Source organism: Danio rerio, chromosome 22 (assembly GCF_052040795.2).
Source record: "Danio rerio strain M-AB ecotype USA chromosome 22, GRCz13ab, whole genome shotgun sequence".
NCBI lineage: Eukaryota > Metazoa > Chordata > Actinopteri > Cypriniformes > Danionidae > Danio > Danio rerio.
This window is the reverse complement of record NC_141042.1, coordinates 31,556,318-31,579,745: the sequence shown is the minus strand read 5'-3', so window position 1 is coordinate 31,579,745 and position 23,428 is coordinate 31,556,318. Positions and strand designations below refer to the sequence as shown.

Genomic DNA, 23,428 nt, shown 5'->3' with positions numbered 1-23,428 from the left:
GGTTTAATCCGGATCAAATTGATCTGGATTTAGTAATCCTGATTTTGCGATCCGTGATCACGTAATCCAGCTTACTTTTTGAGCCAGTTTTTCAAAGCAACATCGGATTGGATCAATGTGATCCGATTAGGAACTTTTCAGGATCACTAAATCTGGATTACCAGTGCTCAATCACAATGTAGATAAATAGATAGGCCTGTGTAAAGAGCAACAAGTAGAATAGCCAGTGTGGGGTCAATATAACTTTATTTTTATTTGAAATGAAAACTAAGAAAATTTAATAAATAATAAAATAATAATAATAAATGATAAAAACAAGAAAAACCCCACCCCATCCTCTTCCAGCAGTCCGCTCATCTGAGACCTACAACACTGTACATTGAGGATATTTATAATGAGTTTCAAATATAGATGTAAATAAAAAAAGACTTAATGTCAAAAACTCCACAATAATTTCAGATTTCCTCATCTGATGTGGAGAGAGCAGCTTGTCTGAGCATAGCCTTTAGGAGGCGGATCTGAAGTCTGGCCTTGGTTTGCTGCAGTTTGGTAAGAGTCAGTTGTTCCTCTGCCAGATGAAGCTGTGCTTCCGCCCTTTCAGTCTCTTTTTGCAATTGTTGAAAGAGATTTCTAAAATCAGTCATTGCCATTCTTTGCACTTTTTTTTTTTTTTGGTTATTCTGTAATTATTGCATGCATCACTAATAAATATTCTAAAAACAAAAATATTTTCCATTGTGATGAATATAGATATCAATTATTGACAATAAAATGTATTGTTTTTGGTAAATTTTGACAGATGTTTGGGGGATTATTTTATGAGGCCAAGCTATTTCTACTTTGCTGTAGGCCTATACTGAATGGCTGAATACGTTAAAGCCAATAATCACTACAGGCTGATGGATGAACAAATAAAATTAAAACCTTATGAATAAATAGTATATCTCGTAAGATACTGTGTGATCCAAAAATAGTATTATTTAATAACATTTTTAAGTTTTTATTACATTTTGGGCATGAAATCCACACTAAATCCACCTTTCTGATGGGATCAGTTTAATCCAGTTTTTTTGGATCAAAGTGATCCAAATCCTACAAAAAAGGTCTGAAAAACCCAAAGTAAGTAAGTTGATCCGGATCAAAACCAAGATTAGATTACGTGATCTAATCCGATTAGGTAATCCGTTTTTTCTTTTGAAAAACCCATTTTCAAGATTTGATCCAATCCCTTATCCAAAATCCTAGTGGATTACTTTTGAAAAACCGGGCCCTGGAGATTGTGAAATCCGGATTTGCTGCTCGGATTTGCTTTCACATGGCATTGCCATTTTCACAATTTTTTAAAAAATTTATTTATTTATTTTTTTGTATTTGCACAGAAAATAAAAAATTGTAAAAAAATTTTAAAATTTGCAATTTCAAGCCCACATATTGTCATTGTTTAAGTATTCATGTCCAAAAACTGTAAACATGATATAAACATATCTAGATGTATTATGTTTGAATTGACCTATGCACAGTTATTCAACTTGCGAAGGGAAAAAAAACAAACGTTTTTGTGTGTGTTTGAAAATTATCTAACTGCTTATAAGGTGGCATGGAGGCTCAGTGGTTAGCACTGTTGCTGCACAGCAAGGTGGTCGCTGGCTTCCTAGCGGGACCAAGCTGGGTCACTTGGCGTTTCTTTGTGGAGTTTGCATGTTCTCTCTATGTTCATGTGGGTTTCCTCCGGGTGCTCCAGTTTCCCCCACAGTACAGGTAGGGGAAACTGAATTGAAGAAGCCACAGTCTAAATTAGCCATAGTGTATGTGTGTGAATGTGAGTGTATAGGAGTTTACTTGGTTGTGACTGGAAGGACATCTGCTGTGTAAAACATATACTGGATAAGTTAGCAGATCTTTCCGCTGTGGCAACCCCTGATTAATAAAGGGACTAAGCCGAAGGAAAATGAATGAATGAATAATTATCTATAAATCAAGTCATCAAGTAGCCATATAGATTTGCACTGCCTACCCAAATTTAGCCTTCTTTTGGCCAGACGTTTAGAGTCTATTAGACAGCATTTAAACGTCTCATTGCTTGGTGAGATGTCTGAAGAACAAATACATGTGGCAGGGAAGTGTCTGTTATTTTAAATATTCATTTTCAGAGTGGAAATGTGATGTCATTTTACAGCTTAAAATGATGTTTATCATCAGCTGTTTTGTGTTGGTGACTTTTTTGACACGTTTATTGTGTCAATATGCAGCCTCTAGTCATCTTTTTTACTGTAAGAATAGCATGACACAAGAAATGCATTGCATACTTATCATACATGACAGAAACAAGATTCACAGTACTATGTAAATATGTGCTCTCCTAGAATTGTTTTTGTCAAATAATACTCTTCACAAGAGTTCAATTAATGCATATGTTTTATTGTTTGTTTTGAGAGGAGCCACCTCCTGCTCAAGATTTCCTGCCTCAAACAGCCTGAAACGTTCCTCTCAAGACAATAACATGTAGGGTGGCTGTTCTTCAGTTCTCCAGGTTGGTGTCCTAAAATAAAAACAGCAATTAGTTTATCAAAAGTCAATCCAAATCTAATATTCTCTAAGCTAACATCCATAGTCTTGTGTTTGAATTAACCCTCCCAAAATACTCTGCTTAGGCTTCATACCTTGAACCATTCGTGGAGAAGAATCTCTTTTAATTGAATCCGCTGCTCTGGCTTTTGCTGGAGACAGCAACTAATCAACTGACAGCATTCTGTGAAAAACAGTTGAAACATCTGTTTACCTTGAACTTCACACCTCCTTTGATGTTGCATGTAAGAGTCTTTGAAATAAAGAGCTTACCATCGGACAAGCCAGCTTTGGAGAAGTTGTTCTCATTGATCATGTGCAGTTCTTGAGGGTTGGGAAAGTCCTCACACACCAATACAAACAAGAGGATGCCAAGGGACCAGACTGTTGCCGGCTTCCCATTGTATTCACCCGTTTCCTCAAACTCTGGGGGGCAGTACTCAAGGGTGCCTAAAGGTAAAAGATTTTTGCATCAATTAGCATTTGTTGCTATAAATTCAGAATATCGTTTTTCACAGCTTAAGGGTTAATACATACCGGCAAATGTATCGTAGGGTAATTTCTTGAGAAGGTCTCCACACCCAAAGTCTATTAATTTGACTTTATGAGTCTCCTTGTTGATTAGTAGATTTTCAAGTTTGATATCGCGATGTAGAACACCATTGCGGCAGCACATGTATGCAGCTTGAGTTGCCTGCTGCATAACAACACGCGCTAAACCTTCACTTATGGATCCTCCATAGCTTTCTGTGAAAGCATATAGGTCCTCACAGGGTGAAGGGTATTCCAACACCATTATATAATGGTCCTCCTGGTCCTGCCAGTCCAGAAGCTGGATTATTTCTGGAACGCTGGATACTCCATGGGCGAGGATGAGAAGTGCAACTTCAAGAGGAAAGGGCTCTGAATGACCCGACTACAGGAAATACATTTTTTATGATGTTTAGATAGATATATCTTCTATAGATTATGAATTGAATCATAATTTCACAAAATTTCGACAACAGTAGCTTGTCTTATGAGAAATCACTTACGATACGTATGTATTCCACATCTTCCGTCTTTGTGACAAATTTCACTGCCACCTAATAAACAAGAAATAAGCAAAGTGTATGTAAGAATGATTGTACAGCTAACATATTGTATTTGTTACTATTTATCCTATCCAGGAAAATGAAAGGCACCTTTAAGTCATCGTGTAGACGTCGCCCCTTGTACACAGTTCCAAAGGATCCTTCACCCAGCATGTCATCGATCAGATAGTGGCAAGAATTGATGACTATTAAAACAAAACCAAGGTTAAGTAATATGAAATATCAACCAGTGTAAAACAGGACAAAATGTTTTACTTAATCAGTGTACATTTTTTGAAAATGAGGTCTGAATGTTGAATAAATAAGCTTTAGTTTTACCTATTGCCAAAAATGTATAACTTAAGACTGGTTTTGTGGTCCAGGGTCACAAATGGAAACATTAAAATGGCCTGATATAGTATTGCAGGTGTGTGTGTGTGTGTGTGTGTGTGTGTGTGTGTGTGTGTGTGTGTGTGTGTGTGTGTGTGTGTGTGTGTGTGTGTGTGTGTGTGTGTGTGTGTGTGTGTTTAAGGGACAGTCAACTTACCCTGACTTGTCATCTTTCCATTATTCTCTATTTGTTTTGAAACAGAGGCCTGTGTGCAGACTGGAGTTTGACCACCATTGATGCTCCAGTCTGACGTTGTGTGCTGTGAAATCTGAGGGAAATTGGCACTCCCCTCGGAAGCATCGGGGACTGGAATCTCAGTGGCATTGTTACAACAATCAGAAGTGGATGAGTGAAATGGAGGCTGGGTGACATCAATACTCCAGACTGACACTTTGTGTACCGGAGTCCGGGTAGCGTCAGTACTCCAATCTGATGTGGTGCGTGTTGGAGTTTTGATCTTATCAATGCTCCAATCTGACATGGTGTGTGCTGAAGTCTTAGTGAAATCATTGCTCCACCTTGATGTGGTGCGTGCTAGAGCCAGGCCAGAATCAATGCTCCAGTCAGATAAGGTGTGAGCTAAGCTTTCGGCTTCATCACAATAGTCAGGACTAAGCAATGGAGTCTGGGTGATGTCAAAGTTCCAGTCGAATGAAGTCTGAGCAGTATTGCTGCTCAGAACTGGAGAACGGAGGACATCAGGTTGAACAGTAAGATGTTTCTTTACTGTTGGATAGACTTCAGGGTCACTGGCTGAAGGTTCCTGAAGATTGAGCTCTACAGTATGAATGGCCTGCTGTAGAGATCCGTCACCTGAAGAGGAGGAAGGTTGTACTTCAGGTGGTGCTGCAGTTGCCCCAGTGTCCTGAGCCTCTCCATCAACCTGAAGTGTACTATTTTTTTCAGCAGCTCTCAGACAGGAGAACCACCGCCACAACTTGAACCTTCTTTTCTTTTTACGGTTGGCCTCCTTTCTCTTTTTATTTTTCCCCTCACTCGCACTATCTTCACCTACGCCAACAGGATGTTTATGAGCTTCCACCAAATTGGTGAGCTGTGGCGGTGCATCGTGATGGTAAACGTGCACACGCTCAAAATCATTGTTTGCCTTTTTGCAACGACAATTACGCTGACCCATCGCTCAACTAGTTTAACCGCAGAATGCCAAAGTCAGAGTTGCATTCGCATTCTCTTAGCTATGATGTCACCGTTTCGAACATTCACATTCAATTCTAAATGTGACGCAGGCTGGGCCGTTTCTGTGGAGCGTTTCTGTGGCCATTTGAAAGTGCCATATTTTTTTTGCATAAAGTATATGCCTTATAATCAATCAATAACTGATCACACATACTCATAGCCTGTATGCAAGCGGCTGCCCGGTAAACAGGCATAGACCAGCGTTACGCCTTCATGAAATTAATTCTGCGTCAGTTTTACAACAAACTAAAACTCGAAATGAATTCAAATAAACAGTTGTAACAATAAAAAAATCATTAAAAACATTTGTTTTTCACTATTTTACTTTCACTAGTATACATTATATTACATATATTTATTTATAACAAAATTCGAATGGACCTAAATTTACCAAATGATTTAAAACGTCTGAATCTCTTTAATATAGGATTGTAAAATGCTAGACACTTCTATTTACTTCGTTATTATTTCTTTTGCACAATTTATCAATCAATTTATCATTATCTATCCGCATCTGCAACATGGATATTCGCACCCTAGGAAAAAAAACCTATAGAGGACGAAACCTTCAAAAACTATAAATAAATAAGTAAACAAATAAATAAATAAATGAATAAATAAATTCATAAATGCCTGCATAAATAAAACAATAAATAAATACATTGCATATTTATTTGCTTTATTTATGCAGGAAACTGTGAACTTTTTTACTCATTTATTTTTATAATTGCTTTTTTTATTTATTTAATGTTTTATTTATGTAGTAATTTATATTTTCTTGTTTATTTATGCTTTGTTTTATTTATGCAGAATTTATTTACTTATTTATTTATATATTTTCGTTTTTATTCATTTTTGTTTATGAAGACATTTATTTATTTGTTTATTTATCAGTCGTATTTATTTATTTATAAAAAAAATATTTATGCCTGCATTTATGGATTTATTTACTTATTTATTTATTTGCGTATTTATTTATTAATTATTTTATTTATACAGGAATTTATAGATTTCAATGCTTATTTATGTATATATGCGCGTATTTTGTTATTCTTTATTTTATTTTTGCAGAAATGTATGGATTTATTCTCCAATTTCGTTATATATTTGCGTATTTATTATTATTTATTTATTTTTGCCGGTTTCGTTCTTCGTATAAACTCAGCATTCTTTTGATTTTGGATGCATGCTTTTTTTTCTATTGACATAATATTTTTGCTCCTAATTTATTCATTCATTCTTCATTGTACTGCGTGCGTGTGTATATGTTTCACTGACAGTGTTGAGGTTGACATTTTGTATGGTTAAATTCTTTAATGAATGTATAAATGAATGGTTTGACTCGACCCTAATAAGTATGGCTGTTATTTTAATCCTCATGCTTAAAATATCATCAATGACTTGCACTTCTATTTTTTGATAGGCTACATGTTTATATATATTGATAAATTGTGTATATCCATTACCACAGTGACACATTTATATTCTAGCAATCTCGTATTTTATTATTCTCTTGACGAACTTTTTTTTTTTTATTTAAACTTCAAATAACAAACAGGCATTTTCAACTTCCATTGTTAAACATATATATCATTATATCCAAGCAGCATATAATAAACAAAACAGTACAAATTAATAATAACATAAAAATAAACCTTAAATAATACAAAAGAAAATACATTACATTAAGAGGGGTCAGTCCATATATGTTGACAAAAGCTTAGAGAGCTTTAAGGCACCTTTTGTTTTTACTTGTTTTATAGATTTATATAACATATTGAAATCATTTGTAAATGCTTTGAAACAAGGAGAAACTTTAACAAATCTACATTTGTGTATATAAAATTTTGCTACAATCAACATATTATTACATAGAAATTCAACTTCCTTGTTTTTCATAAAAATGCCAAATTTGACAATGTGATAGTCAAACGCAGGTGTTACATTTTTAGTTATCAACCACTAATACAATCTGTCCCAAAAGGATTTGACACTGGAACAACTATAAAAAAAGATGTTCATGTGATTCTATATCTTTCAAGCAAAAAATACAAGCATTACTGTCTAAATGAAATCTTATTCTAAGAAATTCGTTACATGGATAGATGTCATTAATTGTTTTGAAATGTACTTCGTTCATTTTAGGTAACAAGGGAAATGACAGGTATCTTTTTCTAATTTCAATAGTGTTCGCTTTAGAAAATCTCTCAGATAAAACTTTTCTTTTAACAGGAAGAGGAAAATATTCTTTTGTCAGTAGTGATCTCAAGACCTTGTTGTTACGTTTAATATCCAAAAATGAATAATTATTTATAAACAAATCAACTAGTGTAGGTATTACAGAGGAGTATTGCACTATCCCTTTAACTAAATTTCTCAAAGCTACATTAATAGCTTTGACAACCAAAGAGAATTCTCTATGTGCACAATTAAAATTGAATTTTAACCTAAAATGATCATAGCTCAACATATTACCATCATCATCCATTAAATGAATTACATTCCAAATTCCTTTGTCAAACCAGTCTTTAAAAAATAAAGATTTCCTGTCATGTAGAAAAACACACCTGTTATTCCAAATGATAACATTATGTGGAGTAAAATTGTGCTTGTACAACATCTTCCAATATAGTAACACTTCTGCATGAAAACCAGACAATTTAAATGGCAATTTTAGTAAGTCAAAATCACATTTTAGAAAAAAGAAATTCCTCCCATCCTTTGAAAAATATGAAAAGGGATGCTAAACCATAAAGACGGTTCATCTTTAACAAAGCTTTGTAACCATTTTAACTTCATTACTCCATTTATAACGCCAAAATCAATAACATTTAACTCCCCTTCCTCTGATAACTTTACCAAATCATTTTTTGGAATTAAATGTTGCTTATTGTTCAAAATAAACTCATAATGAACTCTGTTAATTTGTTTAATACATCTTTCTGGTACACCTAAGGAAAATGCTGGATAGATTAATCTGGATATTGCTTCCATTTTTGTTAATAATATTCTCCCCAAAATTGAAATATTTCTTTGTAACCAGCTACTTAATGTTTTTTTTTTATTTTTCTGTACAACAGTATGAATATTATTATTTTCCCTGTCCCTAAAATTTTTTGTAATAGTTATTCCCAAGTATGTTATTTAGCTTTTAATTGGGATATTATACAATGAATTTTATGTATTATTGTGAAGAGTTAGAATCTCACATTTTTTCAAATTTAAATGTAACCCTGAAGCATTAGAAAACAATGATATATACTTTAAGGCAATCGGTATTTGATTAGAGTCCTTCAGAAATCAAGTTGTATCATCAGCTACTTTTAATAGCTTAATATTTTTAATATACAGTGCTAATAATTCGGCAGCAAGTAAGAAAGAAGGGGGCTGACTGGATCTCCCTGTCGTATTCCCCTTCTGATATCAAATCTCTTTGTAGTACCCGATTGAAGTAAAACAGCACTTGTTATTTGTTATATTGTCAACATTGAAAGAATATTAATACATTTTGTCCCAAACCCAAAATATTGTTGAGACTGAAAAACAAAAGGGTGTTCAAGTTTATCAAAAGCTTTTAGAAAATCCAGAAATAGTATTATACCATCATCCTCTATCAAATGTGAATAGTCTAATAAATCTAACACCATGCGAATGTTATTATGTATTAGTCGATTTGGAAGAAACCCAGATTGTGTATCACTAATAATTTTACCTATACCACCTTTAAGTCTACTAGCTAATGCATGAGTGAATATTTTGTAATCAATGTTAAGTAAAGTAATTGGTCTTAAATTATCAATAAGAGTGTTGTCTTTTTTGGTTTAGGTATTAAAATAATTATAGCCTGTTTCATTGTAGTTAGTAGTGTATTACTTTCTAAACATTCTTTTAGTGCTTTAAAGAGCATTTCTCTCATATCATTCCAGAAAAAAAGATAAAAGTTAGTTGCAAGTCCATCTTGACCTGGTGATTTACCTAAAGCCATTTTTTTAATAGCAGCATCAAGTTCTTCAATTTTTAAATCAGAGTCACATATCATTTTAAAATCTTCATCAATTTTAGGAATAAAATTATAGAATTTTTGAAGAAATTCTCAGAATCTTTTATGGAAAATGATGATGAATATAGGCTTTGATAAAATTTAAAAATCTCATTACTTATTTCTTTTGGATCAGTTACAATTTTATTATTTGGATTTAAGGTGGTAATTGCATTTCTGTCTACTTTTTTTCTAATCTACTAAAATAAGAGCTGTTTTTTACACCAACTTCCATCCATTTTGCTCTAGATCGTATAAATGCCCCTTGTGCCCTATTTAAGTAGAAATCGTCTAATTTAGTTTGTAATCTAATCATTTCCTCTTTATTAGGTTCTAATGATAAATCCTTTTTACAACAATCATTAATGTCTTTTATCAGCTGTTTTTCTAATTCTTTTTGCTTATTACACAATATTTTACCATAATTAATTGAGTACATTCTCACTTTATCTCATCATTTGTCATGATTGAATATAAGATTTTTTTAACCATGTCACAAAAATATTCTTCTTTTAACAAGTTTGCATTAAATTTCCAATATTTTTGCCTACATGTTCTTTCAGAGCCTGGGATCAGTGTGACAGTTATTACACAATGATCAGTTGTAGGAGCTGCAGAGATTTTAGCTTGCAAAACATATTTAAAAATTTCTTGGGTTACCAACCAAAAATCTATTCTTGATTTACAATTTCCATTGGGTCTAATCCATGAATATTGCCTTACTTCAGGGTTAACATGATTCCAAACGTCTATTAGGGAAGTATTAATACAAACATTTGTAATACATTCATTTCATAATAACCGTATTTTGTTGAAAATCTATCCATCCAATTATCAGGGACACAATTAAAGTCACCAACATATTTTCAGTTGGGAAAAATGTTTTCAACTCTCTAATAGTTTCTGAAATGCATTCCAGCAAAATTCTCTTTTTATATTGACCATTATATCCGTAAACATTTAGAAGAATCAGTGGAGTACCTTCAATCATCAAAACTGCAGCAATCCAGTGTCCATCCTTATCTTCTTTCACTTTAACTACTTTACCAGGACAGTTATTCAAGCATATGACTACGCCAGCAGATCTATAGTTCCATGACTAAACAGTATAGTATCACCCCATTGGTTTCTCCAGAAGGTTGAGTCCTCTGCGCTGGAATGTGTCTCTTGTAAAAATATACATTGTGCCTGTTGACTTTTGCAAAATAAGAATATTGCTTTTCTCTTAATACTGTCTTTAAGTCCCCTGGTATTCAATGAAATAAAATAAAGTTTAGAACAAAATTTAAACATATTATTTACTTACACTACAAGTAGCTTTAACAAGCTAATAAATAACACCTCACAATATCTGTGTGGAGAAAAAAGAAAAAGAATAATTCAGTTGGTCCTTCTAAATATAATCGCGTGTCTCATTTGTCTACATTAACAGCTCCCATGAACTATTTAGTATACATTTTAAGCGAAACATACTTAAAACAGTGTTTTCCTGTATTCACAAACAGCCGAAAATAAAAACTGGGTGAAATGTTTACAGTATACTCACCAGAAGTGTCCTGCAACTGCAGCCACGAGAAAATGCCATAGCCTGAACAGTAAGTCAGGTTGGGAGCAGGTGCAGGATCAGACAAAAACTCTATTGTACTTACAGTTATTCATCCAATAAACTTTGTCTACAAAAAAGTAGAATTCGCTTAAAAGGTTATAGTAATGAACTAAATATAAAATTATTTAAGTACTTGCACTTACAGGCTCACAAAACAGTAAAACATTTTTTTTTTGAGCTGTTGACGGTCGTATACTGTATGTGTCCCACACTGCTAAAAACACTATTAGGACACAAATATTTCACTAAAAAGTGAAAATCGTTTGTTTTCGCCTAATTTCGAGCAAATTTATACTTCCAGTTAGAAACTAATTTTTTGAAGCTGCGTCACAGTCATGAGATCTTAGCGTGTAATCTAGTGTGTAGACTTTATGTCTGTACCTGGGAGTACCTTGTGACGTCTCTGAGTGTGCTGCATTCATTCATGAGAGACTTGGTTCAAACCAATCAGTGCGCTCTATTGTGTATGCCGTGCAACTTCATTAATATGAAAGCTAGCTTACAAGACTGTTTGTACCTGAAACAGTGTTCAGACGGCAGATAGACGCCATGTTGGGTTGCCAAAAGAAGTGGGAAAAGAATAAGATTTGTTTTGGAGATACGGGTCGTGATTTTATAATGTGCTGCAACAAAGGTTTTGTTTTAATTTTCCAGCTGTAAGAGCGCAATTGGACTCACGTGTGGATCAGTGCACGCGACACGTGGCAGAAATACGTTTGCTCTGAACATTTTTTACTCGAGAGCTTTTTGCATCTGGGCCCGGTTTTTCAAAAGGTTTAATCTGGATAAAATTGATCCAGATTTAGTAATCCTGTTTTTGCAATCCGTGATCACGTAATCCAGCTTACTTTTTGAGCCAGTTTTTCAAAGCAACATTGGATTGGATCATTCTGATCCGGATAGGAACTTTTTAGGATCACTAAATCTGGATTACCAGTGTTCAATCACAATGTAGATGGATAGATAGGCCTATGTAAAGAGCAACAAGTAGAATAGCCAGTGCGGGGTAAATATAAATTTATTTTTATTTGAAATGAAAACTAAGAAAATTTTATAAATAATAAAATAATTATAATAATAAATAATAAAAGCAAGAAAAACCCCACCCCATCCTCTTCCAGCAGTCCGCTCATCTGAGATCTACAACACTGTACATTGAGGATATTTATAATAAGTTTCAAATTGCCATTGCCATTCTTTGCATTTTTTTTTTGTTATTCTGTAATCATTGCATGCATCACTAATGAATATTCTAAACACAAAAATATTTTCCATTGTGATGAATATATATATATATATATATATATATATATATATATATATATATATATATATATATATCAATTAGTAACAGAATAAAATGTATCGTTTTTGGTAAATTTTGACAGCTGTTTGGGGGATTGTTTTATGAGGCCAAACTCTTTCTATTTTGCTGTAGGCCTATACTGAAAGGCTAAATACACTGTTAGACCTTACCGGGTTGATTTTACAGTAGAATACTGGCAACACTGTTGCCAGCCACTCACTGTAAAGGTTCAGTTACAGTAAGTAACTGGCAACAGTGTTGCCAGTTAATTACTGTAACTGAACCAGTGTTGCCAGTTATTTACTGTAACTGAACCGATACAGTGAGTAGCTGGCAACTTTGTTGCCAGTTAATTACTGTAATAGAGCAGCAGTGGTAACTAACTGGAAACTGTGTACAGTTAATTACTGTATTGTAGTGTTACAAATCACAGCATTATACTGCATACACATTAATAGTATGTAATATATAGTTATTGTAGTGTTACTAAAATTAATCAGTATTCTTAGCTGTTATTAAAAAAATAGAAGGCATAACATTTTTCAGACAAATTTATTTTATTGTTTTGGCACCAAACAAATAAATAACAGAAAAAGTAGAACAAAATTAAGAAATCAGCAGATATAATTATTGTCTTGCAGATTACAGGTCTGCACAGTGAGGCTGCGGTCACATTAACGTTTGAGCATGCGAAATTCTGTCATACTGCACTGCGAAGTGGAATTAAACAACGCGAGTAGTGGAATTCAACAAAATAATTAGAGATTGAAAAAGCAAGCCAGAGAGGTCACGTTTTGATCTTTGATTGGTATCAAGCAATCACATGATGTGATTTTGCATGTCAGCGTTCTCCAAGCTTGAACTTTCCAATGCTGCGAATTATGAAATTTGTCGCATGAGCTATTATTCCAGGTCTGCAGTACTCACATGCGTATGAATCGAAGTCTATTGGGAGAAAAGTGCAGTGTGACCGGGACTTTAAGCTGTTACTCTTGTTAAACACACCTGATCAAACTAATTAAGGCTTGTTAGAAATCTACATGTAATGTTGAAGCAGGGTGGGTACTAAATTCTGCTGCTGCAGTTCTCCAGGAACTTGGAGTTTGACCCCCATGGTATATAGCAGGGGTGCTCAATCCGGTTCCTGGATATCTACCTTCCTGCAGATTTCAGTTGCTACCCATATCAAACACACCTGCCTGTAATTATCAAGTGGTGTTTAGGTCCTAATTAATTGGTTTAGGTGTGTTTGATATGGATAGCAACTGGAATCTGCAGGAAGGTAGATCAGCAAATGAACAGCAAAAAACACGACATAATTATTTTAAATTTTAAAGTTTTAAGTAATTAAAAACTGTGTCAAATCTCAATAAAAAGTTTCAAATAATTATAAAAAATAAAAATAAAGTTGGCAACATCGAAAAACCAAAGGATCCAATCTTTTATTGTTATAATTATCTCATGACAACAAACTTTTATTGTTTCTAATATAAATTCATAGGTGGAAACACTGCTCTGAAAAATACTTGGCAACAAACTCACAACCTGTGACCTGACAGTGGAGCTTTTGTGTGTGGATGGCTATGTGTATCATGTTTTTGTAATTCCCTGTGATGATGTGCACATGTTACCTTACCAAGATGATGGAATTTAATTTTGGCTTAGTTGCCAGAAAGATACATACAACTGTTAGCATCTGTACATTATGGCAGTATGCAAAATCCAATATCCAATAAATACATATACTTAGACAAAAGTAATGTAAGAAGTTATATGAGGAGAGGCTTACTAGCTAACAATGTAGCTTTCAAGTACACAGTTCAAGATAACAACAATATAACTTAAAACACAGCCTTATTATAGAAACCCTCAAAAACATTTGAACACATTTTATTTACTCGTTGTAGATTCTTATTTAAAGCCTAATACATATCAGACTCTACATCTGAATTGATGGACAGAGAATAGAGCACACTCAGCAGTAAACAAATCAAACACCTGGCTCCCTTAAAGGGCCAGCATTTTCTGAAAACTCTTTCTAACACCTTTGTGTTTAGAAGACAGACAGCCCGTGGGAGTGTGTGGTGATGCCTAAATCATTAATTTCTGCCTTCAAAATGCACATCTCTATAAATAGCAACATAAACCATCAGAGAAGATGGGACAGTAATGGTTGAACAGTAATTTGCTATTTATTGTCAGTTACTATCTGTAATGAGTACATAAAGTAAATTACTGTAATTTATTTTTTGCACTACACAATTTCACACAAAGTCTACTCCTTTTACAGTAAAATAATGTGTTAATAAATAATAAATGTTTCCTTTTATTACAGCAAAACACTGTAGATTGTGCAGTAAATAACTGTAAAATAGCCAGAGTAACAGTGCAGTTATACTAATTAAACACACCTGATCAAACTAAATCTAAAGGTAGTGTGTTGAAGCAGGGCTGGAACTAAATTCTGCTGGGCTGTGGCCTTTCAGGAGTTTGACATCCCTGGTACATAGCATATTTTCAAAGGAATTGCCTACATTTATCACAATCATGCACATATCATTGAATAAAAACAATAAAAATATAAAAACTTCATCCAAAGCAAACAAATAAAAAAATAATAATAATAATCTGATCCTCATGTTGTTCCAAACCTATAGTAATATATATTACTATAGGTAATATATAGGTCGATATCTTTACCTTTTAATTAGCTCTGTGACATTGACATTGGTTGACTCCTGATACTCAATGTTAAAAACATAAAAGGAACCAAAGAAAACACAGAGATGGCTGCAGAGAAATTTATCTTATCATCAATGCATTGCCTCACTTTCTCCTCAATACTGACCATACACATACCAAAACTGAACTATATATATATATATATATATATATATATATATATATATATATATATATATATATATATATATATATATATATATATAGCTATAGCAACATAAAGCATCAGAGTACATGGGGTAATAATGGTTGAGCAGTAATTTACCATTTATTATCACAGTAACTATCTGTAATGGGTACATAAAATAAATTACTGTAATTTATTCTTTGCACTACAAAATTTCATACAAATCCTGCTCCTTTTACTGTAAAATACTGTTTCCTTTTATTACAGCAAAACACTGGCTATTTTACAGTTATTTACTGCATAATCTACAGTAAGGGTTAACAGTATAGGTAAGCCTTTAAATGTCACTTTAAGCTGTATAGAAGTGTCTTGAAAAATATCTAGTAAAATATTATTTACTGTCATCATGGTGAAGAGAAAATAAATTTATTATTAGAGACCATACATACATACATACATACATACATACATACATACATACATACATACATATACACATATACAGTTGAAGTCAGAATTATTGGCCCTCTGTTTATTTTTTCCCCCAATTTCTGTTTAACAGGGAGTTTTTTTAACATATTTCTAAACATAATAGTTTTAATAACTCATCTCTAATAACTGATTTATTTTATCTTTGCCATGATGACAATAAATAATATTTTACTAGTTGTTACGTGTTTTATGATGTTAAAGTGGGATGCTGTAACATTTAAGTGAGACAGGTGTAATGTGTGCGACAGATCAATAATGAGGCAAGATTCAGTAACTCTCATTTAAAGCTTTTACTCTATAATTGAATTGAAACATGTAACAATAATAAATGGGGGAGAAAAAAAAACATGTATAATTATTATCTTTAAACAAGAAAAACGAGTGCAAGCCAAATCAAAGAAATTAACAAAACAAAACAATCCTTAAATCTAATGTCTAAACTAGGCGTCAAAAAGAAACAAATAAAAACCGAGGTCTTCAGTGTGTACGACACCCGAACTAAACTAATCAAACTACAAAACTCAAAAATACACGGGTGGCAAAACACTCAAACTAATCTAACAAAACATCAATCTAAACTAAAACAAAACAAACCCGATAAGTCCGCTAAATCTTAGTTTAGAATCACACAACCATCATCATATGTTACTTAAAGCCAACAAAGTTCAACAAGCAACTCGAATTATCACAGTAACTGAGCGATCACAAAATAGACGAAGCATTTGCACAAACAAATTGCGTGGAGCACAAAGGGTACGCCGAGGCAGGGCGCACCCCACACACTGGACTGACAGGGCTTTAAATACTTGTGGCTCGTCCTGGGATTGGTGGAACCAGAGAGCGTCATAATGATGATGGACAGAATAATAAACCAATAAGAAACCTAGGGTTGAGCAAACGGAGAGGAGGGTGAAAAAACAGGAAAAAAAAACATAAATCATAACACTCCCCTGCTTAAGATAAAACTATAATGGATGAAATTCCAAAACAATATAGTTTTAACAAATTTTACTTTCAACCTCTTCACACTCTAGATAATGCATCGGCCAGTACATTTTCTGATCCTTTTTTATGTTTTATCATCAAGTTGTAACCTTGAACGATCAGAGACCAGCGCATGAGCCGTTGGTTCTGATTGTGCATACGGGACAGAAATACCACAGGGTTATGATCTGTGAAGACAGTTATGGGCAGATTACTAGAACTCAAATAGACATCAAAGTACTGCAATGCCAGTAGTAACGCTAATGTTTCTTTTTCAATTGTAGAATAATTTAATTGTGCTTTATTAAACTTGCGTGAAAAAAAACAAATTGGATGCTCTATACCGTGCGTATCTTCCTGAATGAGTACCGCGCCCGCTCCCACGGAGCTTGCGTCCACCTCCAGCGTAAAAGCCTTCTCATAAACTGGTGCTGCCAACACAGGATCACTGCATAGTAAAGATTTGACGCTTTCAAAGGCCGCCTGGCATTCATCAGACCACTGGAACACACGTGAAGGGCTAAGGAGGGAAGTTAGAGGAGAAACGACAGTGGAAAAATTTACAGAAGTTCCGGTAATAACCAGACATTCCCAAAAATCTACGCAACTCCTTGCGTGTGGTAGGTACTGGAAACTCAGAGATAGCACTCACTTTCGCTCCAATAGGCTTCACTTGTCCTTGCCCCACTTCTTTACCCAAATATGTTATTGTGGCTTTCCCGAAATCGCACTTGGCAAGATTCAAAGTTAGCGATGCTTTCTCAAGACGCATAAATACTTCACGAAGCGTTGAAACGTGTTCCGACCAGTCAGTGGAATAGATCACAAGATCATCTAAATACGCATTACAATTACGCACTCCCATAAGTACAGTGTTGATGAGTCGTTGGAATGTTGACGGTGCGTTACGCATTCCGAATGCCATGACGCAGTACTGCATGAAGTCATCAGGGGTTACAAAAGCAGAGATGTCCGATGCGCGATCAGATAACGGTATTTGCCAGAAACCTTTGAGTAAATCCAACTTACTGACAAATTTAGCAGTTCCAAGTGCATCTACGCAATCTTCCATGCGTGGTAACGGAAAACAATCAGGTACAGTCAGAGCATTCACCTTACGATAGTCTGTACAAAATCGCGCCGATCCGTCACTTTTAGTCACAAGTAGACATGGAGAACTCCACGGACTGCAGCTTGGTTTGGCTAAACCATTCTCACGCAAGTATTTTACTTCAGTTTGCATCACAGAACGTTTCACGGCATTAACTCTGTACGGATGTTGTTTCACAGGGGCTGAATTACCCACATCAATATCGTGTTGCAATACTGTAGTGCAAGAAGGAACGTCACGAAAAAGTAAAGGAAATGCCTCTATAAGCGCTTTAATGTCACATCTCTGAGCATCAGATAGATGAAACAGAGAAGAATCTAAATCAGCCAGGATTTCGGAGTTTTTAAAACGTGCACATTGTTCGTACGTGTGTCTAACTTTCACGCCATCATCTTCGTGATCAGAGAGCGGCTGGTCTAATTTCGCCTCATTATTAGATGTCTCTCGAACATGATAAGTTTTTAGCATGTTTACATGACACACGCGAGTTTTCTTGCGGCGATCCGGAGTACCAATTACATAATCTGTGCAACTCAATTTTTTAATTACCTCGTACGGTCCCGAAAAACGTGAAGATAGTGAAGAGCCAACAACAGGCAATAAAACCAGCACTTTATCGCCTTCTTTAAAATCGCGCACAACAGTTTTCCGATCAAAGTGAGATTTCATGGTTATTTGTGCACTCACTAAGGCTTCTTTTGCAGCAGAGCAAGCATTGTGAAGACGTTCGCGAAATCTACTTACGTAATCAAGCACATTTGTTTTTTCACTAGTCTCCTGAGATAACATATCCTCTTTCAGCATCTTAATCGGGCCCCGAATTGAATGAGCATACACCAGATCTGCCGGGCTATATCCTAAACTTTCCTGCACGGCTTCTCTCACAGCAAATAAAACTAGAGGTGTCCCCTCATCCCAGTCTTAACCAGTTTCAAAGCAATATTTCCTGAGCATTGATTTTAAAGTCTGATGAAATCGTTCCAAGGCTCCCTGACTTTCTGGATGGTATGCACTTGAAGTTCTGTGGGAAATCTTTAGAGTTTAACACTTGTTCGAATAGATTAGACATAAAATTCGTTCCTCTATCAGACTGCACAACTTTGGGCAGTCCAAATAAAGAAAAGAACTTTACTAGTGATTTAATCACTACAGAAGCAGTTATTTTCCTTAACGGAAACGCTTCAGGAAAACGTGTTGCTACACACATGACAGTCAGTAAATATTGATTGCCAGCTTTTGTTTTAGGCAAAGGACCCACACAGTCAATCAGAACATGCTCGAATGGCTCACCTAAAGCCGGAATAGGTCTCAATGGAGCTTTTGGAATAATCTGGTTTGGTTTGCCTGAAAATTAACACGCCTTACAGGTTTTACAGTGCTTTGTCACGTCAGTCTTAAGTCGAGGCCAAAAAAAGTGCTTTAAAATCCGGTGATAAGTTTTCTTAATACCTAGGTGTCCGGAAAAATCATGGTCATGAGCAAGAGAAAGAACAGTTTGCCGGTAACATGTAGGAACGACAATTTGACTTGCGCCATACCAGTCAGCTTCAGATGCAACAGGGCACCATCTACGCATCAGCACTCCGTTCTCTAAATAGAAAGCGATTTTTCTTTCACGCGCCGCATCTGCTGGAACAACAGAAGAAAAATATTTATGCAGAGAGAAATCATCTTTCTGAGCAGCAATCAGATTGTCTCGAGTCACGTGCAATTTTATTTTCTCAACATTTGGCGTTTTAGATTTTTCGTCGGATTTACCAGGATCAATCAACTCATCATTCAACATAGTAGGAGCCATAAATGTCGAGATCAAATCATCTGCATCATCAAATTTGCGAGTCTGCGCGCGCGTAATGGCGCAAACGGGAAAAACGTCAGATAACTCTGACAGCTCATCAGTGGACACAGAAAAGTCAGGTTTATCACAAACCTCAAGCAATGGCATAACTCTCCCACCAGCTATGTCATTCCCAAGAATAAAATCAACCCCTCTCACAGGTAGATTTTCACGTACCCCAACTTTAACCAAGCCAGTAAACAAATCAGATTTTAAATAAATCTGATGAACAGGGACTTTGATTGTGCTCATTTCAATCCCTCGAACTAGCACATAACTACCACAGAAAGTGTTTTCCAAAGATGACAACACATCAGCCGTAATAAAAGAATAACCTGCTCCAGTGTCACGAAGCATTTTTACCCTTATTTGATTCTCAGGCTTGTCATCATTAGATATCAATCCCTCTAAAAGGAAAGGTTGATAAGCGACATCACAAGTCTCGCGACTTTCCACACTAACCGGCTTTACAAACGCAACACTCTTAGTGCCGGCGTTTTGCTGCTTACGTTTCAACAATAAACATTCAGAAATAATGTGCCCGTTTTTGTGGCAATAAAAACACTCCCTTACCTCTCGAATTTGTGCATTTTTATTTTTCAAACGAGACTGATCTTTTTCAACAGATGGAACAGAATTTTTCTCAGTACGAGCTGACAGAAAAACATTTTTGTGGGTTAATGCGAATTCGTCAGCAGAAACGGAGGCTTGAGCCAGAGAAGTTACCTTCTGTTCATTAAGATAAATTACAACACGCTCCGGAATACAACTCTTGAACTCCTCCAAGAGAATTAATTCACGTAACGCTTGAAAATCGGAAACTTTATTCGCTGTGCACCACTTGTCAAACAATATACCTTTTTCTCTCGCAAATTCAACATAGGTCTGATTAGAATTTTTCTTATGCATTCTAAAACGCTGTCTATACGCCTCAGGTACGAGCTCATACGCTCGTAAAATTGCCGCTTTGACAACGTCGTAGTTTAAGCTGTCCTCTAAGGACAACGCAGAACATACCTCTTGTGCTTTTCCTGTTAACCTGCACTGCAACAGTAAAGGCCAAACTTCCTTAGACCACTTCAAAGCGCAAGCAATTCGTTCGAATACATTAAAATAGGAGTCAACCTCAGTCTCTCTAAATTGAGGTACAAGAGAAATATGTTTACTCACATCAAACGTCCCGACAGATGATGTCACGGCAGATGAAAGAGCCGCATTCTGCGCTAGTTGGCCAGGAGAAACAGGTGCATGCCTGGCTGCATTCAGTTCAAGCTCTCGCAACTTGATTTGCGTCTCCGCCTCTATTTCAAGCCTGCGGATCTCAAGTCGCAGCTCTCTCTCAGCATGACTCTCTCGCTCACGCTCCTCTTTTTGGAGTCTCGCAATGCGAGTTTTGAGGCGCACATCACCTCCCGATTCAACCTCTGAGGGTGAAAAAGGTTCGAAGGGCGGCAAAACAGCTTTAGCTTCGTAGCCCTCCGCAACAGCTGTTTCGCTCGCTTCCTCCGCACCCATGTGAGCAGAGTCAGCAGACACATAGTCAGCGCCAGGTGAGCTTTCAGCCAGCACCAATAAACCCAGCTCCTTTAAATGTCGGACAATGACTCCTTTTATTTCACGCTTTAACTGTTGTCTACTAATTTTAATTTGGAAATGCTCAGCAATTTTTAATAAATCATCTTTTCGAAAGGTATCCAATTGTTCAACAGATGGTGCACTAACGAAACTGTTTAAATCAAACTCAGCCATACTGATATAATGCTCTAAAACTCCACGCAATCACTAATCTTCGTTCACTCAAAACTCAAAATTGATCCGCCGTCAAACACACATCGTCTCACCTCATCCCATAAAGAGATAAATTTAAATATAATCTCACCGCTGCCACCAATTAAATGTTACGTGTTTTATGATGTTAAAGTGGGATGCTGTAACATTTAAGTGAGACAGGTGTAATGTGTGCGACAGATCAATAATGAGGCAAGATTCAGTAACTCTCATTTAAAGCTTTTACTCTATAATTGAATTGAAACATGTAACAATAATAAATGGGGGAGAAAAAAAACAAACAAACATGTATAATTATTATCTTTAAACAAGAAAAACGAGTGCAAGCCAAATCAAAGAAATTAACAAAACAAAACAATCCTTAAATCTAATGTCTAAACTAGGCGTCAAAAAGAAACAAATAAAAACCGAGGTCTTCAGTGTGTACGACACCCGAACTAAACTAATCAAACTACAAAACTCAAAAATACACGGGTGGCAAAACACTCAAACTAATCTAACAAAACATCAATCTAAACTAAAACAAAACAAACCCGATAAGTCCGCTAAATCTTAGTTTAGAATCACACAACCATCATCATATGTTACTTAAAGCCAACAAAGTTCAACAAGCAACTCGAATTATCACAGTAACTGAGCGATCACAAAATAGACGAAGCATTTGCACAAACAAATTGCGTGGAGCACAAAGGGTACGCCGAGGCAGGGCGCACCCCACACACTGGACTGACAGGGCTTTAAATACTTGTGGCTCGTCCTGGGATTGGTGGAACCAGAGAGCGTCATAATGATGATGGACAGAATAATAAACCAATAAGAAACCTAGGGTTGAGCAAACGGAGAGGAGGGTGAAAAAACAGGAAAAAAAAACATAAATCATAACAAGTTATTTTTCAAGACACTTATACAGCTTAAAGTGACATTTAAAGGCTTAAATAGGTTAGCTAGGTTAACTAGGCAGGTTAGGGTAATTAGGCAAGTTACTGTATAATGATAGTTTGTTCTGTAGACAGTAAAAAAAAAAAAAAAAGCTGAAAGTGGTTAATTATGTTGACCTTAAAAAATGTAATAAAAAAAAAATAAAACTGCTTTTATTGTAGCCAAAATAAAACAAATTAGACTTTCTCCAGAGAAACTAAAGCAAACTTTTTGTGCATATGCATTGTAGGCTATACTTAATAGAATTAGCATAACAGATTCAAGTACTTTAGTTCAAATACTATAAAATATTGTAACATGTGGGTATAGAAAGACTTACAGAGAAATATTGATAGATGATCCCTAAGATACGGACAGAAGGTCATAATCACAGGTAGAAAATAAATGTGTTTTGTGTGCAAATAGATTGATGGACAGACAGACAATCCGAGTGCAATTAAAAATTTAAAATGCATGGGGGAAAAAATTCTTTATAGTTATAGTAAATGTTTTTTGAACCAATTAACACATTCACAATGGAAAAGTATTTGAATTAATCTCTTGTGATAAATCTTTATATGGTAAGAGCCTAATTTATTCAAATTACCCAATGTTGTACTACATTTTCTATAGGGTATATATTAAACTTCACCTCCGTTTACTAGTAAAAAAAAATACTACAGCAAACATTTTTGTGTAGTATATGTATAATTGCAGACTGTTTTGTTGACCTGATTGGGTAATTTGCTTATTATATAAAAATGCTGGATTCCACACAGTCCATTCATGTTGTACCAACACAAATCGATTAAGTTAACTTAATACTTTTAACAAATATATGTGGATTGAAATTAAAAACATTAAAATCTCAACTATTGTGTTTTTGCAGCTCATTTTAAATAATTAGTTTGAACAAATACAAATATTTTTAATTGTAATTACAATAGATTAATTCAAGTACTTTGGTTCAAGTACTATAAAATATTGCAGCATAATGTGGGTTTAGAAAGACAGAGATTGAGATAATCTCAAATATATGGACAGGAGGTAGAAAATAAATGTGTGAGAAGATTGTTGGCAGACAGACAATCCGAATGCAAGACAGTCCTACGTGAAACAAATTGTATAGTAATAGTGAATGTGTTTTTGAACTAATGAATTATGACAAAGTATTTGAAATAATCTGTGATAATTCTTATTAATAGCCTACAATTTAAACTACTGTACTACATTTTTTTAAAAATATACTAGT

General features: G+C 35.0%; 1 protein-coding gene across 1 annotated transcript; it reads right to left on the bottom strand.

The window, feature by feature from the left end:
- Window positions 1–2,397: 2,397 nt before the first annotated feature.
- LOC147838575 (uncharacterized) lies at window positions 2,398–6,019 on the bottom strand. The gene is made up of 7 exons (XM_087304523.1): window positions 4,186–6,019; window positions 3,750–3,844; window positions 3,600–3,650; window positions 3,103–3,481; window positions 2,839–3,015; window positions 2,661–2,749; window positions 2,398–2,539 (listed from the first exon to the last, which is right to left on the bottom strand). The coding sequence occupies exons 1-7, from the start codon at window positions 5,165–5,167 to the stop codon at window positions 2,519–2,521; spliced, it is 1,794 nt and encodes a 597-aa protein (XP_087160649.1). The 5' UTR covers window positions 5,168–6,019; the 3' UTR covers window positions 2,398–2,518.
- Window positions 6,020–23,428: the final 17,409 nt, after the last annotated feature.